Source organism: Pogoniulus pusillus, chromosome 36, assembly GCF_015220805.1.
Source record: "Pogoniulus pusillus isolate bPogPus1 chromosome 36, bPogPus1.pri, whole genome shotgun sequence".
Lineage (NCBI taxonomy): Eukaryota > Metazoa > Chordata > Aves > Piciformes > Lybiidae > Pogoniulus > Pogoniulus pusillus.
This window is the reverse complement of record NC_087299.1, coordinates 1,672,504-1,694,857: the sequence shown is the minus strand read 5'-3', so window position 1 is coordinate 1,694,857 and position 22,354 is coordinate 1,672,504. Positions and strand designations below refer to the sequence as shown.

At 59.0% G+C, this 22,354-nt stretch overlaps 1 protein-coding gene across 20 annotated transcripts in view; it reads right to left on the bottom strand.

Annotated features, from left to right (window-relative positions):
* EIF4G3 (eukaryotic translation initiation factor 4 gamma 3) overlaps positions 1 to 22,354 on the bottom strand; it is a 216,756-nt gene that overhangs the window by 42,357 nt on the left and 152,045 nt on the right. For 15 of the 20 annotated variants that reach the window (XM_064172139.1, XM_064172137.1, XM_064172138.1 and 12 more), the window contains 7 exons: positions 22,073 to 22,230; positions 19,237 to 19,362; positions 17,461 to 17,571; positions 5,991 to 6,161; positions 4,180 to 4,377; positions 2,685 to 2,831; positions 2,191 to 2,427 (listed from right to left, as the gene is read on the bottom strand). In XM_064172139.1, coding sequence (XP_064028209.1) covers positions 2,191 to 2,427; positions 2,685 to 2,831; positions 4,180 to 4,377; positions 5,991 to 6,161; positions 17,461 to 17,571; positions 19,237 to 19,362; positions 22,073 to 22,230 — 1,148 coding nt within the window. The remainder of the gene's footprint in view (positions 1 to 2,190; positions 2,428 to 2,684; positions 2,832 to 4,179; positions 4,378 to 5,990; positions 6,162 to 17,460; positions 17,572 to 19,236; positions 19,363 to 22,072; positions 22,231 to 22,354) is intronic. The other 5 variants (XM_064172145.1, XM_064172154.1, XM_064172157.1 and 2 more) reach the window with 1 other exon arrangement.

Here is a 22,354-nt window from a genome sequence, read left to right as displayed (position 1 = left end):
CTGAGCTGCTTCCCTGCTCCAAACCCTGCACTCTGAGCTGCTTCCCTGCTCCAAACCCTGCACTCTGAGCTGCCTCCCTGCTCCAAACCCTGCACTCTGAGCTGCCTCCTGCCCCAAACCCTGCACTCTGAGCTGCCTCCCTGCTCCAAACCCTGCACTCTGAGCTGCCTTCCTGCTCCAAACCCTGCACTCTGAGCTGCTTCCCTGCTCCAAACCCTGCACTCTGAGCTGCTTCCCTGCTCCAAACCCTGAGCTCTGAGCTGCTTCCCTGCTCCAAACCCTGCACTCTGAGCTGCTTCCCTGCTCCAAACGCTGCACTCTGAGCTGCTTCCCTGCTCCAAACCCTGCACTCTGAGCTGCCTCCCTGCTCCAAACCCTAAGCTCTGAGCTGCTTCCCTGCTCCAAACCCTGCACTCTGAGCTGCTTCCCTGCTCCAAACTCTGCGCTCTGAGCTGCCTCCCTGCTCCAAACCCTGAGCTGCCTCCTGCTCCAAACCCTGCACTCTGAGCTGCCTCCCTGCCCCAAACCCTGCTCTGAGCTGCCTCCCTGCCCCAAACTCTGTGCTCTGAGCTGCCTCCCTGCTCCAATCCCTGCACTCTGAGCTGCCTCCCTGCTCTAAACCCTGCATTCTGAGCTGCCTCCCTGCTCCAAACCCTGCACTCTGAGCTGCCTCCCTGCTCCAAACCCTGCACTCTGAGCTGCCTCCCTGCTCCAAACCCTGCACTCTGAGCTGCCTCCCTGCTCCCTGCGTTGGCTCAGCTGCTGCTGCTGTCTCTCTCCCGAGGGCAAATCCCACCCCTGCCTCCGGCCCTCCCCCAGCCCACGACTGGCTCCCGGCGCCGCTGTCTTCGCCTGGGGCCTGCTGCCGACCTGGGCTGCCCACGCAGGGTGCTGCAGGACAGCCTGGCAAGGCCTTGGCCCAGGGTCAGCACTGATCTGCCACGATCCCTGCTCCCAGGGAACTGCCTCCTGAGGCAGCTGGAAACAGCTCAGAACTGACTGGCTGCTGCCAGGAGCCTCCAGCCCCTTCTCACCCCAAGCCTGGCTTTTTGGGGGAGCAGAACTGGCTGTGCCAGGAGAAGCTCCTGGGGTGTGCAGTGCTTCTCCTACACTCTCCTGGGGTGTGCAGTGCCCCTCTTACATGCTCCTGGGGCATGCAGTGCCTGTCCTACGTGCTCCTGGGGCGTGCAGTGCTCCTCCTACACACTCCTGGAGTGTGCAGTGCTTCTCCTACACGCTCCTGGGGTGTGCAGTGCAGTGCTCCTCCTACACACTCCTGGAGTGTGCAGTGCTCCTCCTACATGCTGCTGGGTGTGCAGTGCTCCTCCTACATGTTCCTGGGGTGTGCAGTTCCCCTTCTACATGCTCCTAGGTGTGCAGTGCCCCTCCTACAGCCCCCCTGGGCGTGCAGTGCCCCTCCTACATGCTCCTGGGGTGTAAGACCCTCCCCAGCTCTCCTGCAGCCCCTTCAGGCACTGGAAGGCTGCTCTAAGCAGCCTTCTCTAACCCAGGCTGAACAACTTCAGCTCTCAGCCTCTCCCCAAGGGAGGTTCTCCAGCCCTCTGATCATCATGGCCTGCTCTGGACCCTCTCCAGCAGCTGCAGGTCCCTCTTGTGCTGGAGGGCCCAGAGCTGGAGGCAGTGCTGCAGGTGGGGTCTAAGCAGAGCAGAGGGGCAGAATCCCCACCCTGTGCTGCTGATCACTCTGGACCTGCTCCAGCACTTCCATGCCTGCCTCAGGCTGAATAATTCCTGCAGAGGAACTGAAGCCTGCCCCAAACCCAGCCCAGCCCCAGCTGCTCATAGAACCAGCCAGGTTGGAAAAGACCTCCAAGCTCACCCAGTCCAACCTAGCACCCAGCCCTATCTCATCAACTAGACCACAGCTCTAAGTGCCTCATCCAGGCTTCTTCTGAACATTTCCAGGGATGGTGACCTGATATTACTAACAAGTGGGTGTAAAGATAGCAGCTTTGTGCTACTTCTGAGGCCCTACAGATAGAAGAATGCCTACAGGTAACAGCAGCAGAAGGGCCAGAATCACCAGCAGGCAGTACTAACTAGTTCACCTCCAGTCCCTCTGGGTCTGCAAACAGAGAAGTATCCAAGTGCAATAAACTCTGTTTCCTGAGCAGCTGCTCTGAGACACAAATCCCTGCCCTGCAAGCCTCACTCCCAGCCCTGCCCTACCTTTGCCTTCTCAAAGTCCAGGTCCTTGCCAATGGTGGTCAGCAGGCGGCAAAGGCACTCGAGGGACTCCTCGTCGTGGTTCTTCAGCAGCTTCACCACGCAGTCGTGCATGATGGCCTCTGTCAGCATCTTCAGCTTGAACAGCTCCCCAATGAACTTGATGTTCCCGATGGATCTCCGCCGGGCCTTGTCCTTGGCCTCCTCCAGCTCGTCGTGGAGCCGTGTCTTCTCCTCGGGCTGTGGGACAGACCCAAACCATGGCCAAGGAGCTCTGCAGGCAGAGGCACTTCCAGCCTGGGGCTGCTGCTGCCTGTTTGCTCTCTCTCTCCTCCGAAGCAGCAGGAATGAAGCTGCTCAGGGCAGGCTGTTACAGTGCTGGGCTGCAGTGGGGGAGTCAGACTCTCGGACCCCACATCCCCCAGCCTGGCTGCACTGCCACCTTCAAAAGGGATCATTCCAGAGGGAGGGTTTCTGGGGGGGGGAAAAGCACTTACAGTGGTAGCAGCTTCAAGCTCCTTCTGCTTCTTCTCAAAGACGTCGTCGTCAGCCTTGTCCTTCTCAAACTCCTTCTGGCAGCGATTCAGCAGCAGCTTGCGGAAGTTGACAGTGCTGCCTGGCTTGTCTGCCATGGGCACCTTCAGCTGGCCAGGGGCAAGCACAGAGAGGCTCAGGCTGGAAGGGACCTCAGGGGTCACCTGCTGCAGCCTCCCCACCATGGGCATCTGTGTGGCTCAAGGCCTCATCCAGCCTGGCCTGGAACATGCCCAGAGACAAGGCAGCCACAGCCTCCCTGGGCAGCCTCTGCCAGGCTCTCACCACCCTCACACTGAATGACTTCTTCCTCAGCTCCACTCTCCCTCTGCTCTGCCTCAGCTCCAAACCATTGCCCTTGCCCTGCCTCCAGACCCCCTCAGCACAAGTCCCTCTGCAGCCTTCCTGCAGGATCCCTTCAGGCACTGGCAGCAGCTCTGAGGTGCCCCTGGAGCCTCCTCCTCTGCAGGCTGCACCCCCCCAGCTCCCTCAGCCTGTGCTCACAGCAGAGCTGCTCCAGCCCTGCCATCACCTCTGTGGCCTCCTCTGGCCTCCCTCCACAGCTCTGTGTCCTTCTGCTGCTGGGGACAGCAGCACTGGAGGCAGGACTGGAGCTGAGGTCTGAGCAGAGCAGAGCCAAGGGGCACAATGCCCTCTCCTGCCCTGCTGCCCACACTGCTCTGGCTGCAGCCCAGCTCACAGCTGCCTGCTGGGCTGGAAAAGCTGAGCAGGCTCAGGGCTGAGCTGCACAGGGGCTGAGGTTTCCTGGAAGCCAACTGTTTGTTGGGCACGTTCAGCACTGCAGACCTGCAATGCTACAGCAGCACATCACAGCCTCATCTCCAGCAGGGTTTTACATTTCATCTGTGAAGCCTCCCTGAACACTTGGCTGACATCCCCTTGGCCTGGGGACAGGTGACAGCTCCAGTCACAGCCTCCAGCCCCACACCTGCAGCCACAGCATCCCTTAGGAAGTGGAAAAGCTGCTCACAGCACTGTGTGTGAGGGCTCTGGTGCTGGGCAGCTTCCTTACATCTCAGGGAGGATGAGGGAAGGGGGACAGGGGAAGAGGGATGAGGCATGTGGGATGAGGGGAGAAGGATGGGGGAAGAGGGACGAGGGGAGAGGGCAGAAGGGGATGACTTTGTCCCAGATGCCCCAGCTGAAGGGCAGCTGCCCACAGCCTGCTCAGCACCCTGGGCTCCCCTCTGACATGAGGCACTGCAGTGGCCATTTCCAAACGTGACTCCTGGCACCTCCCGAGCAGCTCTGCCTGCTCACCCCACACCCCACCCCAGCTCCCTGTGCCTGCCAGCATGGCTGACGACTGCAGAAGGCACCCAGAACCCACAGGCATTCCTCCCTTCACCAACTAACCCTGCCCCCTGCTCTCAGCACCCCCTGCTCTCAGCACCCTCTGTCGGCGTGGGGCAGGTGCCTGGCCCTGGGGAGCCTTACCGTGACGAGACACCTGCACATGTTGGCGTAGGCCACTGAGAAGCTGGGCTCGTCGATGGCCTTCTCAAAGACCAGGTCGATGACTCCTTTCAGCCTCTCCTCAGTGTCCACTGTCAGATCTGTCACCTGCTTCATCAGCTGGTTGAACATCTGAGGGGTCAGCTTGTTCAGGATGCTTCGCACCTTGCGGAACAGCTCCTGAGGGACACAGAGTCACAGAATCAGCCAGGTTGGAAGAGACCTCCAAGCTCATCCAGTCCAACCTAGCACCCAGCCCTAGCCAGTCACCTAGACCATGGCACTCAGTGCCTCATCCAGGCTCTGCTTGAAGACCTCCAGGGACGGTGCCTCCACCACCTCCCTGGGCAGCCCATTCCAATGCGGACTGGTGAGCCGCAGCCAGGTCCAGCAGGTGGCTCTCGGGGACCGGCAGGGATCAGCAGTAAGGGTGAAGGGAGAAGATCACAGAGTGGAGTTTGGGTTGGAATGGACCTCTGAAGTTCATCCAGTCCCACCCCCTGCTCTTAGCAGGGACAGCTGCACCTGGAGCAGGTTGCTCAGAGCCCCAAACAGCCTCACCTGCAGTGGTGCCAGCCATGGGGCAGCTCCCAGCTCTGGGCAGCCTGGGCCAGGCTCTCACCACCCTCAGGGGCAAACATTTCTCCCTTCTCTCCACTCTCAATTTCCCTCTGTCAGTTCAAACCATCTGTCCCCAGCTTCCTGATTGTCCCCTTCAAGTACTGAAAGGCCACCAGAAGGCCTCCCTGGAGCCTTCTCTTCTCCAGCCCCAACTCTCCCAGCCTGGCTCACAGCAGAGCCCTCCCAGCCCTGCCAGCACTGCTGTGGCCTCCTCTGGCCCTGCTCCAACAGGTCCCTGTCTGTGCTGTGCTGAGGACTCCTGAGCTGCCCCAGCACTGCAGGGGGGTCTCAGCAGAGCCCAGCAGAGGGGCAGAATCCCCTCCCTGCCCTGGCTGCCCACAGATGGCCCAAGGAGGCTGCTGGTGTAGGCAGTTGAGTCGCACATGGACACACATCTGTGCACCACCAGCTCTAGGCTACCAAAGCCCAAGCAGGGTCTTGGAAAAGCCTTGGCTCCCACCCACTGAAATGTTCTTGGTGTCAGCTCAGCCAGGAGGTATGAATGAGCAGGGAGTGACCTTCTCTCCTCTCAACCAAGGTGATCAGCTTCTCCCAGATCACCTGAAGCCCCTTTTTGCCTATGCAGAACGCTCAGCAGACCAACAACGCTGCCATCAGTCCTGGAACTCAACTCCAGTGTCCTCCAGGACTGGCCCAACTTATCCCACACATCACAAGTGTGACCACCAGGCAAACATCTCCACCCCATGTGGCTGCCCACGGAGGAGAGAACAGGGAGGAGGACCCAGAGAAAGCTTCAGGGACAGCACTGTGGGGCTGGGCAGGACAAACGGAGGGCACCTGCCAGAGGCACCACAGTCCTGCTGAGCTCCAGGGCACAAATCCAGGCTAAAAGGGGATGAAAAGCAACTTCTGTGCTCAAGCCTGAGGTTGGTTGCTGCAGCATGGAGACAGAAAGAGCCCAGTGGAGCAGGAGCAGAGCCACTGCTGGAGAGAGGCAGGAGGGTGTCTGGTGTCCCTGCTCAGCCCCACCTCATGCCCAGCACTGCCATTTACACCGCAGGGCAAGAACAGCCTCCCAGACAGCATGGGGCTGGGGGAAGGCTGTGCTTCAGGCTGCACTTGGTTGCCCTTTTCTCCTCCCTTGCACAACAGCACAGGCAGGTTCCCACCCTCCCTCTGCCACAGGACACTTCTCCAAGAGCCCTCACCTGAGTTTTGACGTTCTCAGGGTCCTCTGTTTGGTTCTCCCTCTTGAGGCTTGGCTTCCAGGCGTTCTCTGCCTTCTTCAGGTGGACATCCTCCTTCACACACACAGTGATGATCTTCCTGGGCTCTCTCCTCTGGCCTGGCTGGGATCTCCTCGGGCCAACATTCAACAACTAGGACAAAAACATTGCTTGTTATATCCCCTTTGACAGCCTCCTCTCGCACACCGCGCCGAGGCGCAAGGCCAGCCCTGCCCACGGCAACTCCAACGACCAACAGCACCTCCCAGCACTGTGAGGGCTCCTTCTGACCCAACACAGCCACCTGGGCTGGGCAGAGGGAGCCTGAGGACACCAAACATCTTCCTCTAGGGCAGACTGCCCCAAAGAGATACAGATGACCATAGCCTAGACTCAGCAGCAAGGCTCCAGATGCTTAAGAGCTATAGAACTGAACCTGACTGACCAAAAGGGCCTCCTGAAAGCCAGAAACCACCTCAGACCTCCCAGCAAAATCCTCTTCTAGGTTCAACAAGTTAAAGGGCAAGAGCCTGCAGCTGGGTCAGGCCAAACCCAGGCACTAATCCAGGCTGGGTGCTGAGTGGGTTGGGAGCAGCCCTGAAGAATGAGTCTTGGGGGTGTTGGGTGCTGAGAGGCTCCCCAAGAGCCAGCAGTGCCCTCCTGCAGCCCAGCAGGCAGCTGTGAGCTGGGCTGCAGCCAGAGCAGTGTGGGCAGCAGGGCAGGAGAGGGCATTGTGCCCCTTGGAACGGCTCTGCTCAGACCTCAGCTCCAGTCCTGCCTCCAGTGCTGCTGTCCCCAGCAGCAGAAGGACACAGAGCTGTGGAGTGAGGCCAGAGGAGGCCACAGAGGTGATGGCAGGGCTGGAGCAGCTCTGCTGTGAGCACAGGCTGAGGGAGCTGGGGGGGTGCAGCCTGCAGAGGAGAAGGCTCCAGGGGCAGCTCAGAGCTGCTGCCAGTGCCTGAAGGGATCCTGCAGGAAGGCTGCAGAGGGACTTGTGCTGAGGGGTCTGGAGGCAGGGCAAGGGCAATGGTTTGGAGCTGAGGCAGAGCAGGGTTAGAGTGGAGCTGAGGAAGAAGTTGTTCAGTGTGAGGGTGGTGAGAGCCTGGCACAGGCTGCCCAGGGAGGCTGTGGCTGCCTTGTCTCTGGGCATGTTCCAGGCCAGGCTGGATGAGGCCTTGGGCAACCAAGTCCAGCTGAGACCCATCCCTGCCCATGGTGGGGAGGTTGCAGCAGATGATCTCTGAGGTCCCTTCCAACCTGGGCCATTCCATGATTCCAGCATCCCATGGCTAAGCAAACCCTTGCAGCTATTTCTCAGCTCCCCTCCCAAGCCATTAGGCAGCACTAAATTGGCAGCTCTGCCAAAAGGGTGAAGCTTTACTGGAGACTGCTTCCAAGAGAGCCATTTTGAGACAGGAATGATAGAGAACACAACAAAGGCAGCTTCAGTGCAGCTCCTGCATCGTGGCAACACAGGTCCTGCCAGAAATGGGTCAAACTCTGCAGTCTGACAGAAGAAGAGGACCAGGGTAGGCTGTTTGAAGCAGCATCCAGCACCCCCTGCAATCCCAGACTAAAGGATGCTCCTCCTGGTCAAATCAGGGAGGAACTGCTGCAAGTGGGCAGTTCTGCCACCAGCTGCACAAGTGACAGCACACAGGACACCCCCAAACTGCCTCTTCATCATCTGGGAGCCTCTGGCTGAGGGATGAAGGTCTCAGATGCTGGCAGGGATTTTTCTTCCCCTCCACTTTCATCTTTCTGAAGTCATCCCTCAGAAAGGTCCACACTCAATGCACCAATCAGCACAGCAACCAAACTCCATTAGCAAGCCTGTTCCTCTCCACAGCACTAATTCATCTCTTCAGTGGGCAGGAGGCAACCTCCAGGTGAAGGCTGGGCCCTTGCAAACCTTCCTGTGCTCAACAAAGGGCTTCAGAGAGCACTGGAGAGACAAAACCACCTCAGTTCCTCAGCCAGCATCACTGAAGGCAGGAGGAGAGGGCTCCCAGCTGGTGGCTTTTCTGCCAGCTGCCAGGCTCAGGCTGGGCTTTGCAGTGCTAAACCCAAAGTGCTCCACAAAGCAGGACCCTGAACCTGTGACTGAGCTCTGAGGGTGTCACTGCTGAAAGGAAAGCCACAGCAGCACTGCTGCAGCTCTCCCTTGGGCCCCAGCAGAGGGAGGTGGTGTCAGCAGCACCAAGTGCGTCAGAAGGCCATGGGCAAGGTGCTGCAGCTGGGGCAGGGCAATCCCAAGCACAGCTCCAGGCTGGGTGAGGAATGGCTCCAGAGCAGCTCTGAGAAGGACATGGAGGTGTCAGTTGGTGCCAAAGTGCCCAGGAGCCAGCAATGGGCACTGGCAGCCCAGAGCCAGCTGTGTGCTGAGCTGCAGCCAGAGCAGGGAGAGCAGCAGCACAGGGAGGGGATTCTGCTCTGCTCTGCCCTCACCTGCAGCACTGCCTCCAGCTCTGGGGTCCCCAGCACAAGAGGTCCCCAGCAGAAGGTCCAAAGGAGGCCATGAAGATGATCAGAGGCTGGAGAACCTCCCCTGAGGGGACAGGCTGGGAGAGTTGGGGATGTTCAGCTTGGAGAAGGCTCCAGAGAGAGCTCAGAGCAGCCTTGCAGTGCCTGAAGGGGCTGCAGGAGAGCTGGGGAGGGGCTTTGGACAAGGGCTGGGAGTGGCAGGATGAAGCACAATGGATTTGAGCTGGGAGAGGGGAGAGGGAGAGTGGAGATAAGGAAGAAATTGTTGGCAGCGAGGGTGGGGAGAGACTGGCACAGGTTGCCCAGGGAGGCTGTGGCTGCCCTCTCCCTGGAGGTGTTTGAGGCCAGGTTGGATGAGGCCAGGAGCAACATGGGCTAGTGGGAGGTGTCCCTGCCCAGGGCACAGAGGGTTGGAACTGGACTGAGGTCCCTCTCAACCCAACCCATTCAACCTAAGCCAAGTCATCCACTCTCTCCCCTGACCTGCTTTGGTACCAAGGCCATGCACAGAGGAGGGCTGAGTGTGCACTCAGGGAGCTGCTGTGCCACCCCCCCAGGCCTTGTGCAGCCCCCACTGGCACTCTGCACCAGCCAATCCCTCAGAGCAGGCAGAGCTTGCCAGGGGCCAGCTCTAACTGCACCACAGCTGTGGGAGTGGAAGGCTGCAGGGCAGCAGCAGCAGCAGGAGGCAGCCAGAGCAGGAGGCTCCTTGCTGCTGCCCTGCTGCACACCTCCCTGAGAGAACAGCTCTGGGGAGGGGCAGCTGAGGGCACTGGGGCAGTTCAGCCTGAAGGGAATGAGGCTCAGGGAGACTTTCTGGCTCTCCACAGCTCCTTGAGGGAAGGTTGTTGTGAGGAGGGTGCTGGTCTCTGCTCCCAGGTAACCAGTGATGGAGCAAGCTGCACCAGGGGAGGTTTAGGTAGCAGTGCTACAGGCTGGGGACAGAGTGGCTGAGAGCAGCCAGGCAGAGAGGGACCTGGGGGTGCTGGTTGGCAGCTGAACATGAGCCAGAAGTGTACACAGGTGGGCAGCAGAGCCAATGGCATCCTGGGCTGGCTCAGGAGCAGTGTGGGCAGCAGCACAAGGGAGGTTCTTCTGCCCCTGTGGTCAGGCCACACCTGGAGTGCTGTATCCAGTTCTGGGCTCCACAGTTCAAGAGAGATGTTGAGGTGCTGGAAGGTGTTGAGAGAAGGGCAGCAAGGCTGGGGAGGGGCCTGGAGCACAGCCCTGTGAGGAGAGGCTGAGGGAGCTGGGGGGGTGCAGCCTGCAGCAGAGGAGGCTCAGGGCAGAGCTCATTGCTGCCTGCAGCTGCCTGCAGGGAGGCTGTAGCCAGGTGGGGTTGGGCTCTGCTGCCAGGCAGCCAGGGCCAGAAGAAGGGGCCCCAGGCTGAAGCTGTGGCAGGGCAGGCTGAGGCTGGATGTTGTTAGGAAGTTGTTGTCAGAGAGAGTGATTGGCACTGGAATGGGCTGCCCAGGGAGGTGGTGGAGCTGCCCTCCCTGGAGGTGTTGAAGAGGAGGCTGCATGAGGCACTCAGAGCCATGGTCAGCTGATCAGAAGGGTTAGCTGAGAGCTTGGACTCGATCCCAGGGGTCTCCTCCAGCCTGGCTAACTCTGATTCGGTGACACTAGGACTGAGAGGGCTCTCAGGCACTGGACCAGGCTGCACAGGGAGCTGGTGGAGTCCCCATCCCTGGAGGTGTTGCAAAGCCATGGAGATGTGGTGCCTGGGGATATGGCTTAGTAGTGGACTTCACAGGTAGGGTGAATGATTGGAGTGATGACCTCGAAGGTCTTTCCAACCTAAGTGACTCTGAAACCAGCTGCTGATCCCTCCCTGCAGCTCCTCCCTGCTCCCAGCCAGAGCCCTGAGCTGACAGCAGCAGGACACAGCACTGCCTGCTTCAGTCCTGTGCTCAGACATCCACCTCTGCTTTCCACAGAAACACTCAGGCTGGCAAAGCCCCTCAGGATCACCAACTCCAGCCCAAACCCCACTCTGCAAGGTGCACCCTAAGCCACATGCCCAAGCACCACACCCAAACGACCTTTAAACACCCTCAGGCTTGGTGGCTCCACCACCTCCCTGGGCAGCTCATTCCAGAGCCAATCACTCTTGCTGGGAAAAAATTCCTCACATCCACTCTAAGCCTACCCAGTGGCAGCTTGAGGCCATTCCTCTTCTGTCACCTGTGAGCAGAGCCCAGCAGCAGCCTCCCCACAGCCTCCCTTCAGGTGGCTGCAGACAGCAGTGAGGTCTGCCCTCAGCCTCCTGTTTCACACTGCCCATCCCCAGCTCCCTCAGTTGCTCCTCAGCAGATTTATTCTCCAGGCCCTTCCCAGCTTCCTTGCACTCACTCCAGCACCTCCACATCCCTCTAGTATTGAGGTGCCCAAGACTGAACACCACACTGGGGGTGTGACCTCAGCAGAGCAGAGCCCAGGGGGACAATCCCCTCCCTGCTCCTGCTGGACACAGGATGCCACTGCCTTTGCCACCTGGGCACACTGCTGGCTCACACTGAGTTGTTCAGCTATTACAGCCCCCAGGTCCCTTTCTGCCAGGCAGCTTTCCAGCCACACTGCCCCAAGCCTGGAGCACTGCTTGGGGTTGTTGTGGCCAAGTGCAGGACCTGGCATTTGGCCTTATTTGACCATGAGCCAGCAGTGTGCTCTGGTGGCCAGCAGGGGCAGTGCCATTCTGGGGTGCATTAGAAGGGATGTGGTTAGGTCGAGAGAGGTTCTCCTGCCCCTCTGCTCTGCCCTGCTGAGGCCACATCTGGAGTACTGTGTCCAGTTCTGGGCATCCTCAGTGCAAGAAGGACCTCAGGGAACTGCTTGAGAGAGTCCAGCACAGAGCCACAAAAGTGCTGGAGGGAATGGAACAGCTCTGTTAGAAGAAGAGCCTGAGGAGCTGGGGCTGGGAGCCTGGAGAGGAGGGGACTGAGAGGTGACCTCAGCAGTGGTTATCAATATGTGCAGGTGAGTGCCAGGAGGCTGGGGCCAGGCTCTGCTGGGTGATGCCCAGTGCCAGGCCAAGGGGCAGTGGTAGAAGCTGAGGAACAGAAGTTCCATGGAAACAGGAGGAGGAATTTTTTCCCTGTGAGGGTGCCAGAGCCTGGCACAGGCTGCCCAGGGGGGCTGTGGAGTCTCCCTCTCTGGAGATATTCAAGAGCTGCCTGGATGTGTTCCTGGGTGATCTGCTCTGGCAGGGGGCTTGGACTGGATGAGCTCTGGAGCTCCCTTCCAGCCCCTGACACACTGTGGTTCTGTGAATCTTGCTGAAGCTGAAGCCATTAACATTGGTCCACTCATCCAATCAATCCACAGCCCTCTGTAGAGCTTCCTAACCCTTCCACACAATCCTGCTGCTCAGCCTCTACCCACACTGCACACAGGCAAAGAGGAATCTTCCCTCCAGCTGAAAAACCAGAGAGCAAGGCAGGAGCAAACTGCCCAGCCTCAGCCACACAGCAAGGCAGGAGCAAACTGCCCAGCCTCAGCCAGAGAGCAAGGCAGGAGCAAACTGCCCAGCCTCAGCCAGAGAGCAAGGCAGGAGCAAACTGCCCAGCCTCAGCCACACAGCAAGGCAGGAGCAAACTGCCCAGCCTCAGCCACACAGCAAGGCAGGAGCAAACTGCCCAGCCTCAGCCAGAGAGCAAGGCAGGAGCAAACTGCCCAGCCTCAGCCACACAGCAAGGCAGGAGCAAACTGCCCAGCCTCAGCCAGAGAGCAAGGCAGGAGCAAACTGCCCAGCCTCAGCCACACAGCAAGGCAGGAGCAAACTGCCCAGCCCCAGCCAGACAGCAAGGCAGGAGCAAACTGCCCAGCCTCAGCCACACAGCAAGGCAGGAGCAAACTGCCCAGCCTCAGTCACACAGCAAGGCAGGAGCAAACTGCCCAGCCTCAGTCACACAGCAAGGCAGGAGCAAACTGCCCAGCCTCAGCCACACAGCCCAGACCTCCTCCAACACCACCTGGTAACCAGAGCTGGACTGGCAGAATGCACTGAAAATCAAACCTTTTGGCCTCATTTCCTCCAGAAATGGGGCAAAGCCAAGCAAAGGGAACCTGAAGCCACTCCAGTTGGCTTCTGAAGGAGCTTCCACAGGTGGCCAGGTGAAGACAGAGTCACAGACATGGCCCTGCCTTGGGGACGGGTCCAGGTGAAGGCGAAGCGTTGGCAAACCTCAAGCCAACAGCCTGCTGCAGGAGCTGCCCACTGCCCTGGTTCATGTCACAGCCTCCTCACACCTGGCTGCCTTCAGGGGCAGATAGGATGTGACCCTGAGCAGCCTGACCTAGTTGGAGTTGGGTTTAGACAGGATTCAGAGATCCACAGATTGCAGGGGGTTGGAAGGGACCCTCAAAGGTCATCAAAGATGACCTTTGAGGGTCCCTTCCAACCCCCTCCAATCTGTGAAGCTGTGAGTCCAGACCTCTAAAAGCCCTAACAGAAGAAGACTTTCCTTCAAGGTTGTGGTTTTTAGTATCTCTGACCACATTTGGCCCCAAGTGTTTGCTCAGCTTGAAGAGCAGCCAACAGAAGCCTCCTTCAAAGGGATCCAACCAGAGGAAACCTGAGGAGGATTTGGGTTCCAAATTCACAAAGGGACAAGTTCAAGAGGTGCCTGAGCTTGTTCCCAGCCTCCTCCTTGCAACCCAGTTGGATATGAGGAACAGTTTCTTCCCTGCAAAGGTGGTCAGGCACTGGCACAGGCTGCCCAGGGAGGTGGTGGAGTCCCCAGCCCTGGAGGTGTTTAAGAAACCTGTGTGGGTGGCACCTGGGGACAGGGTTTGGTGCCCATGGTGGGGTTGGGTGGATGGTTGGACTGGGTGAGCTTAGAGGGCTTGGCCAGCCCAAAGAGTTCTCAGTTCTGAGCTTCTAAGCAACATTTCTATAGGCCCTGCCATGACTGTGGTCCAGCCTGCAGTGAGGTGACTCAAGGGACAGGAAGGTGCTCACCAGATGTTGCCACATCCATCTGAATGACCACATGGACAGGGGGGGAAAAGGAAGGGAAGGGAGGCAGAAGAGGGACAAACCTCCTGCAGAGGAACTCCTGGATGTGGTTTAATGGCCATGGTGGGCTTGGATTAATGGTTGGACTCTATGACCTTGGAGGTCTCTTCCAACCCAAACATGGTCCTCTGAAGACTGACAGCAGCTCAGCACACCCTGGTGCCCACCCTCATGATCTGCTTCCTCTGCCAGGGTCCAAGCCACCCAAGAAGTTACAGAGCTCCTTCTCCCTCAGCAACAGGCTTCAAATGCAGAAGGTGAAACTGAGGGTAGCTGCTGAAGTGACTCTGCCTTCCAGGGGAGCTGAAGAGCAGAGCTGACCTGAGCTTCCAACAGCTCTCAGGGAGGTTTCCATCACCTCTGATGGAGTGGGGCCAGAGGAGGGCCACAAAAATGACCAGGGAGTTGGAACACCTCTGCTGTGAGGACAGGCTGAGGGAGATGAAGTTGTTCAACCTGGAGAAGGCTCTGAGGAGACCTAGTAGCAGCCTTCTGGGACCTGAAGGGGGCTACAAGGATGGAGACTGTTTGCAAAGGCCTGCAGGGACAGGAGGAGAGACAATGGCCTCAACCTAGAGCAGAGCAGACTGAGATTGGATGTGAGGAACAAGTTCTGCACCACGAGGGTGGTGTGACACTGGCACAGGCTGCCCAGGGAGGTGGCTGGGGCCTCATCCCTGGAGATACTCGAGGTGAGGCTTGAGAGGGCTCTCTGAGCAGCCTGGTCTAGTGCAGGAAGCCTCTGCTGACTGCAGAGGGATTGGACTCCACAGATGACCTCTGCAGGTCCCTTCCAACCCAGACCATTCCATGGATCTGTGATTCTTAGGAAGCATCAAGGCAGAGGCCTCCTGTGCCGGCGCATGGGGACAGGGCAGTCCCCTCCTGCCCCACTCCTCTGTGCCTGCATCTCTGCCTCGACTCATCTAACCTCAGGTCAGCAGCAGCACAAAGTGCTGAGCTGCAGCTGGTTCCCTGCCGCGACCCCGCGGCGCTGCAGGCCATGGTGGTTAGTTCCAGAGTCAGGCACACAACAGCTCTGAGCCAGCAGCAGGAAACGGAGACAAAAGCCAAGAAAGCAAAACAAAAGATCCTCAGCGTGCCCAAAGCTCTGCCAGCCCCAGCTGCTCCCCGGCGCTCCGAGGGGAGGGAGAGGAGGCGGTCGGATGGCTGATGGGCATGGCCTGTGCAGAGGTGGGATGAGCAGGGGGCAGGCAGTGCACACGCAGGGCTTTGCCATGCTTCACGAGAGGACAGCTGGGTTCTGCCCGCGGCTGCAGAGCCTGCAACCCACAGCCACGGGCATCGTGGGGCCGTGGAGCTCTGCCACCAACCTTCCCTGCAGCCCTCCTCAGCTGAGATCCTTAACCAACCTTCCCTGCAGCCCTCCTCAGCTGAGCTCTGTCACCAACCTTCCCTGCAGCCCTCCTCAGCTGAGCTCTGTCACCAACCTTCCCTGCAGCCCTCCTCAGCTGAGCTCTGTCACCAACCTTCCCTGCAGCCCTCCTCAGCAGAGCTCTGTCACCAACCTTCCCTGCAGCCCTCCTCAGCTGAGCTCTGTCACCAACCTTCCCTGCAGCCCTCCTCAGCTGAGCTCTGTCACCAACCTTCCCTGCAGCCCTTCTCAGCTGAGCTCTGTCACCAACCTTCCCTGCAGCCCTTCTCAGCTGAGCTCTGTCACCAACCTTCCCTGCAGCCCTCCTCAGCTGAGCTCTGCAACCAACCTTCCCTTGCAGCCCTCCTCAGCAGAGCTCTGCAACCAACCTTCCCTGCAGCCCTCCTCAGCTGAGATCCTTAACCAACCTTCCCTGCAGCCCTCCTCAGCTGAGCTCTGTCACCAACCTTCCCTGCAGCCCTCCTCAGCTGAGATCCTTAACCAACCTTCCCTGCAGCCCTCCTCAGCTGAGCTCTGTCACCAACCTTCCCTTGCAGCCCTCCTCAGCTGAGCTCTGTCACCAACCTTCCCTGCAGCCCTCCTCAGCTGAGCTCTGTCACCAACCTTCCCTGCAGCCCTCCTCAGCTGAGCTCTGCAACCAACCTTCCCTGCAGCCCTCCTCAGCTGAGCTCTGTCACCAACCTTCCCTTGCAGCCCTCCTCAGCTGAGCTCTGTCACCAACCTTCCCTGCAGCCCTTCTCAGCTGAGCTCTGTCACCAACCTTCCCTGCAGCCCTCCTCAGCTGAGCTCTGTCACCAACCTTCCCTGCAGCCCTCCTCAGCTGAGCTCTGTCACCATCCTTCCCTGCAGCCCTCCTCAGCTGAGCTCTGTCACCAACCTTCCCTTGCAGCCCTCCTCAGCAGAGCTCTGTCACCAACCTTCCCTTGCAGACCTCCTCAGCTGAGCTCTGCAACCAACCTTCCCTGCAGCCCTCCTCAGCTGAGCTCTGTCACCAACCTTCCCTGCAGCCCTCCTCAGCTGAGATCCTTAACCAACCTTCCCTGCAGCCCTCCTCAGCTGAGCTCTGTCACCAACCTTCCCTGCAGCCCTCCTCAGCTGAGCTCTGTCACCAACCTTCCCTGCAGCCCTCCTCAGCTGAGCTCTGCAACCAACCTTCCCTTGCAGCCCTTCTCAGCTGAGCTCTGTCACCAACCTTCCCTGCAGCCCTCCTCAGCTGAGCTCTGTCACCAACCTTCCCTGCAGCCCTCCTCAGCAGAGCTCTGTCACCAACCTTCCCTGCAGCCCTCCTCAGCTGAGATCCTTAACCAATCTTCCCTGCAGCCCTCCTCAGCTGAGCTCTGTCACCAACCTTCCCTTGCAGCCCTTCTCAGCTGAGCTGTCACCAACCTTCCCTGCAGCCCTCCTCAGCAGAGCTCTGTCACCAACCTTCCCTGCAGCCCTCCTCAGCTGAGCTCTGTCACCAACCTTCCCTGCAGCCCTCCTCAGCTGAGCTCTGCAACCAACCTTCCCTTGCAGCCCTTCTCAGCTGAGCTCTGTCACCAACCTTCCCTGCAGCCCTCCTCAGCAGAGCTCTGTCACCAACCTTCCCTGCAGCCCTCCTCAGCTGAGCTCTGTCACCAACCTTCCCTGCAGCCCTCCTCAGCTGAGATCCTTAACCAATCTTCCCTGCAGCCCTTCTCAGCTGAGCTCTGTCACCAACCTTCCCTGCAGCCCTCCTCAGCTGAGATCCTTAACCAATCTTCCCTTGCAGCCCTCCTCAGCTGAGATCTGTCACCAACCTTCCGTGCAGCCCTCCTCAGCTGAGCTGTCACCAACCTTCCCTGCAGCCCTTCTCAGCAGAGCTCTGCAACCAACCTTCCCTTGCAGCCCTCCTCAGCTGAGATCTGTCACCAACTGTCCCTTGCAGCCCTCCTGAGCAGCTCGCAGGGCAGCAGAGCTCTGTCACCAACCTTCCCTCGCAGCTCTCCTGAGCAGCTCACAGGGCAGCAGAGCTCTGTCACCAACTGTCCCTTGCAGCCCTCCTGAGCAGCTCACAGGGCAGCAGAGCTCTGTCACCAACTGTCCCTTGCAGCTCTCCTGAGCAGCTCACAGGGCAGCAGAGCTCAGTCACCAACTGTCCCTTGCAGCTCTCCTGAGCAGCTCACAGGGCAGCAGAGCTCTGTCACCAACCGTCCCTCGCAGCCCTCCCCAGCAGCAGCCAGGCAGGGGTGAGATGTGTCATGAGCTGGATGCCCGATGGGCAGGGCGGGCAGGACTTACCTCGGCTCCCCCTTTCCACAGGGCTGCAAAGTGCAGACCCCCTCGCAGATCCCGCTCGGGCCAACGTCCCAGCATGCCCTCAGCTGGTGATGTCCCACCCACCACTGAAGGCTGCCTGGAGGGGTACAATGCAAGGCTGTTTCCTCGTTGCTCTCAAGGAGGTTGCACCTTTTTGTAAAGCTTTCTGCCAGGCTTTGGTTACCAACAGTGGGCGGGGGGGGAGGGGCGGGGGGAGAAAGACAACTCTACAAAAAGGTGCAAAGCGCCGGGGGGGAGGGGGGGATTCGGCTTACCCCTAGTGGCAGGTTCCTCAATGGTGGGTGAGGCGAGACCAAGAGAGGGCATGCTGGGGGCCCGCACCGAGCCAGGGAGGGCAATCCAGGGTTGCTCTGCACTTTGCAGGCCTGCAGAAAGAGAAAGAGGGACAGGGACGTTACCGGGGCCCCGGGGCTCGGGCATCCAGCGCACGCTGCGGGCAGCGCCAGAGCACAACCTGGCAGTCCTGCGGCTGGGATGGGATGTCCACCTCAGGCAGCATCGAGGCTGTGGGACTGGACGGTGCTCTGAGAGAAACCACAGCACTGCAGCTACTCCAGAAGGCAGACACACAGAGGCCAGGAGCAGGGCAGTGGCCGTGGGACCACTCCCGGAGCAGAGGGCTTGCACCGGCTCAGCTCCGCAGGGCTGCCGCAGAGCCTCCCGGCGACCTGCGTACTCGAGGGACCTCTTCTGACACCAGCAGTTTGGGGAGAGAAATGATGGCAATGTCACTAGATGCATCCAGGTGGGTGCTCAGGCTGCATCTGGGCAGATGGATGGAAAATGGACCTCGTGCAGGCAGCCCCCATCCTCCAGCTGAGGCTGATGGGGTGGCACCACGCGGGGGGCACCTGTGCCCCGAGAACCAAGGATGGCCAAGGCAAGAAGGCAACATTCAGAGAGAGTTCAGAGGGGTTTCAGAGTTTGGGCAAAGGCAGACACGAAGAGAAGAGGAGAAAGTGAGAGCAAAGCAGAGGAAAAGGCAGGAAAACCAGGCATGAGGCGAGGGAAGCAGCTGTGGGTGCAGAGAGACAGCAGGGCCAGGTGCGGAGTGAAGGCTCCTCCGGGTTAGTAAAATCTCTTTGCTCTGCTGGCAGGTTCCCCAGCCCTGCCCTGGCCACACAGCACCACCAGCATGTGCTCACACACCTGCCACTGCCAGGCCCTCAGCCTGCAGATGTGCTTCCACACCTCCTGAACACAGAGAAACAGGGGAAGGTCAAACCCATTTCAAACTAGTTCCAAACAGCCACAGTGCTCTTCTAACCTGCCAAGAACACATCACCCTCACAACTCCTCCCCACCAAACCAGAGCCACCACAGCAGCAGCAGAGGCTCAAGGTGAGAGGATGGAGAGCTCAGGGTGTGAGGATGGAGAACACATCATCCACACAACTCCTCCCCACCAAACCAGAGCCACCACAGCAGCAAAGGCTCAAGGTGAGAGGATGGAGAGCTCAGGGTGTGAGGATGGAGAACACATCACCCTCACAACTCCTCCCCACCAAACCAGAGCCACCATAGAAGCAGCAAAGGCTCAAGGTGTGAGGATGGAGAGCTCAAGGTGTGAGGATGGAGAACACATCACCCACACAACTCCTCCCCACCAAACCAGAGCCACCACAGCAGCAAAGGCTCAAGGTGTGAGGATGGAGAGCTCAAGGTGTGAGGATGGAGAACACATCACCCTCACAACTCCTCCCCACCAAACCAGAGCCACCACAATAGCAGAGGCTCAATGTGTGAGGGTGCAGAAAACATCTTCCTCACAGCTGGACCAAACCAGGACCACCACAGCATCAGCAGAGGCCTGAGTGAGGATGGAGAGAACAACATCATCCTCACAACTCATCCTCACCCAAGCAGAACCACCACAGCAGCAGCAGAGGCTCAAGCTGTGAGGGTGCAGAAAACATCACCCTCACATCTGGACCAAACCAGGACCACCACAGCACCACAGAGGCTGAGGCAGGATGGACTTCGTCGGCCCTAAGGCCGGTCTGGGAAGGAGCAAGGTGGGGCAGACTCACACTTCCAGGAGCATTTCTTCCACCTGGGGTCTGCCTCCCAAAATCAGCAAAGGCTGGGGTGAAGTCTGGGCCTCGAGGCAGCATCCGAGGGTCCAGGGTTCGCAGGGGCAGTTTGGGCTGGTTGACCTGCAGCGAGGAGCAGAGGACACAGACAGGAGCTGCTCAGTGAGGGGTGCAGGTCTGCAGCCACCTGTGCCACTCCCAGCTAACCCCCACAGCAAAGCTCCCCACACTCTGCAGGCCCCAGGCAGCCTCACGGCACCAAACCTTCCCCTGAAAGCTTCCCACAGCACTGCTGAGGCTGCAGCTCAAACCCCAGGCTCAGTTCTGGGCTCTCACTTCCAAGAAGGACATTGAGGGGCTGGGGCAGGTCCAGAGAAGGGAAACAAAGCTGAGGAAGGGTCTGGAGAACAGAACTGGGGAGGAGCAGCTGAGGGAGCTGGGGGGGTTAGCCTGGAGCAAAGGAGGCTGAGGGGAGACCTCACTGCTCTCTGTAGCTCCCTGACAGGAGGCTGGAGCCAGGTGGGTTTGGGCTCTTCTCACACGTAACAAGAGGAGAGGAAATGTCCCCAGGCTGCCCCAGGGGAGATTTAGGTTGGGCATGAGAAACAATTTCTTTGCTTCGAGAGTGGCCAGGGACTGGCACAGGCTGCCCAGGGAGGTGGTGGAGTCCCCAGCCCTAGAGGTGTTCCAGAAACCTGTGGCCATGGGGACATGGTCTGGTGGCTGTGGTGGTGCTGGGTGGGTGGTTGCACTGGATGACCTTAGAGGGCTTTGCCAACCTTTGTGATTCTAATTCCAAACTCCTCTTCCAGAAGTGGCTACTGAGGAATCAGGCTGAGCTCAGAAACACTGCAAGGCTGAGCAGGGCTTCTGGAGAATGAAATCTCACTGAGATGAGCTCTTGTGCAAAACAAATGCAACAGCCTTGGCCCAGCACCACAGAGCTGCCTCCTTCCCTCCTGTGTTAAGGAGGCAGATGGGCAAGCACAGGCAGCTCCAGAGCAGGCAGAGCAGTGAGAGGCAGTCATGGAAAACTGGTAGGGGAATGAGAGTCACTTTGGGAACAAAGCTGTGTGTGCCAAGGTCTGGAACCCAGGCTGGGAAAGCTGCTGTGCACGAGCCCCACCTGGGCTTGATCTCCAGAGCAGGACTGTGGTGGTTACACCAAAATCAATGAACTGCACAGCTCTAACTGAGAGGAGAATGAGGTCCTGGTGCCAGCACCTGGGCAGTAGCAGCTGTGTCAGGGAGTGCAGGCACACAGCAGGGAAAATCAGCTGTAATAAGGCTGGAGAGAAACCACTCAGCATCTGCAGAGGGCAGCTGACCAAGCTCTTGGATTAGATCAGCTCCTAAAGAGTCACCCAACTGCTTCAGGCCTAGAAAGAAAGGTGCTGCCCAAAGCTTGGCTGTGCTCTCTAACCACTGCACACCTGTGGAGCAGGGTTTGGGAGTGCTGGAGGAGAAGAAGTCCCTTGTGAGGCAGCCCTCATGGCTAAGGAAGCCAATGGTCTCCTGGGTGCATGAAGAGGAGTGTGGCCAGCAGATCAAGGCAGGTTCTTCTCCCTCTCTGCTCTGCCCTAGTGAGGCCATATCTGGAGGCCTGGGTCCAGTTCTGGGCTCCCCAGATCAAGAGAGCTTGGGAAATGCTGGGCAGAGTTCAGTGAGGGCTGCAGAGCTGCTGAGGGGCCTGGAGCAGCTCTCTGAGGAGCAAAGGCTGAGAGCCCTGGGGCTGAGAGCCTGCAGAAGAGCAGCCCCAGAGGGGAGCTGAGCAATGCTCAGTAAGAGCTAAAGGAGCTGTGGGGGGCAAAAGGCTGGGGCCAGACTCTTGTCAGTGGTGCCCAGGGACAGGACAAGGAGCAGAAGGCACAAAGTGGAACCCAGGAGGCTCTACCTGAGCAGGAGGAGAAACTTCTTTAGTGTGAGGGTGCTGGAGGCCTTGAGCAGGCTGCCCAGAGAGGCTGTGGAGTCTCCTTGTGTGGAGAGCTTCCAAAGCCACCTGGCAATTTGCTCCTGGGCAAGCTGCTGTAGGTGCCCTGCTTTAGCAGGGGGGTGGGATTGGACGATGTCCAGAGGTGCCTCCCAGGGGCTCTGTGTGCTTCTGCAGTACTGACCTACCAAAAGCCAGCAGCTCTCCCTTCAGGCTGCCTTTGCTCTCCATGGCTCTGCCACTTCAGCTTTTAGTAACAGCTCCAGAGAGAGCCCATGAGAAACACTTCAGTTTCTCCATCAGCTGTGGACATTCCCTGGACACCAATGCCTCTGTCTGAGGATTTTTCTGATGTGAGATGGTTCAATGGGCACAGAATCATAGAATCACTCAGGGTTGGAAGGGACCACAAGGAGCAGCCAGTGCCAACTCCTGCCATGCCCAGGGACACCCTACCCTAGAGCAGGCTGCACACAGCCTCAGCCAGCCTGGCCTCAAACACCTCCAGCCATGGGGCCTCAAACCCCTCCCTGGGCAACCCATTCCAGCCTCTCACCACTCTCCTGCTCAACAACCTCCCCCTCACCTCCAGCCTCACTCTCCCCACCTCCAAGTCTGCTCCATCCCCCCCAGTCCTGCCACTCCCTGATACCCTGAAAAGTCCTTCCCCAGCTTTTCTGCAGGCCCCCTTCAGATGTGGCAGGCCACAAGAAGGTCACCTCAGAGCCTCCTCTTCTCCATGGTGCTGTTGGGCTGCTGGTTGGACTCAATGACCTTAAGGGGGTTTTTCCAACCCAAACAATTCTATGACTCCATCAAATATTTCCCCTTGTCAGCAGCAGAGCAGCCCAGGCCTGAAGCATGCACTTGGGATCTGCCTTCCCACTGCCCACCTGCACGTACCTGCTTTATGGGCTCTCCTCTCACCTTGTCCAGGACCACGTCGCTGATGGGGGGCAGCCCCTCGGGCCTCTGGATGCAGGCAGGCATGAACTGGATGTCCAGCAGGAACTCCCTGTCATACTGCTTCTTCCCCTCTGGGTCCAGGGGCTTCCACTGCTCTATAAGGAGAGAAAGTGCCTGAGATCCAAAGGGACAAAGCCCTCTGCTCTCCCAGGGGTGCTCCTGCTCCTCCCAAAGGGACACAGCTGCACAGCTGCCCAGGGAGTTGGAACTGGGCTCCAT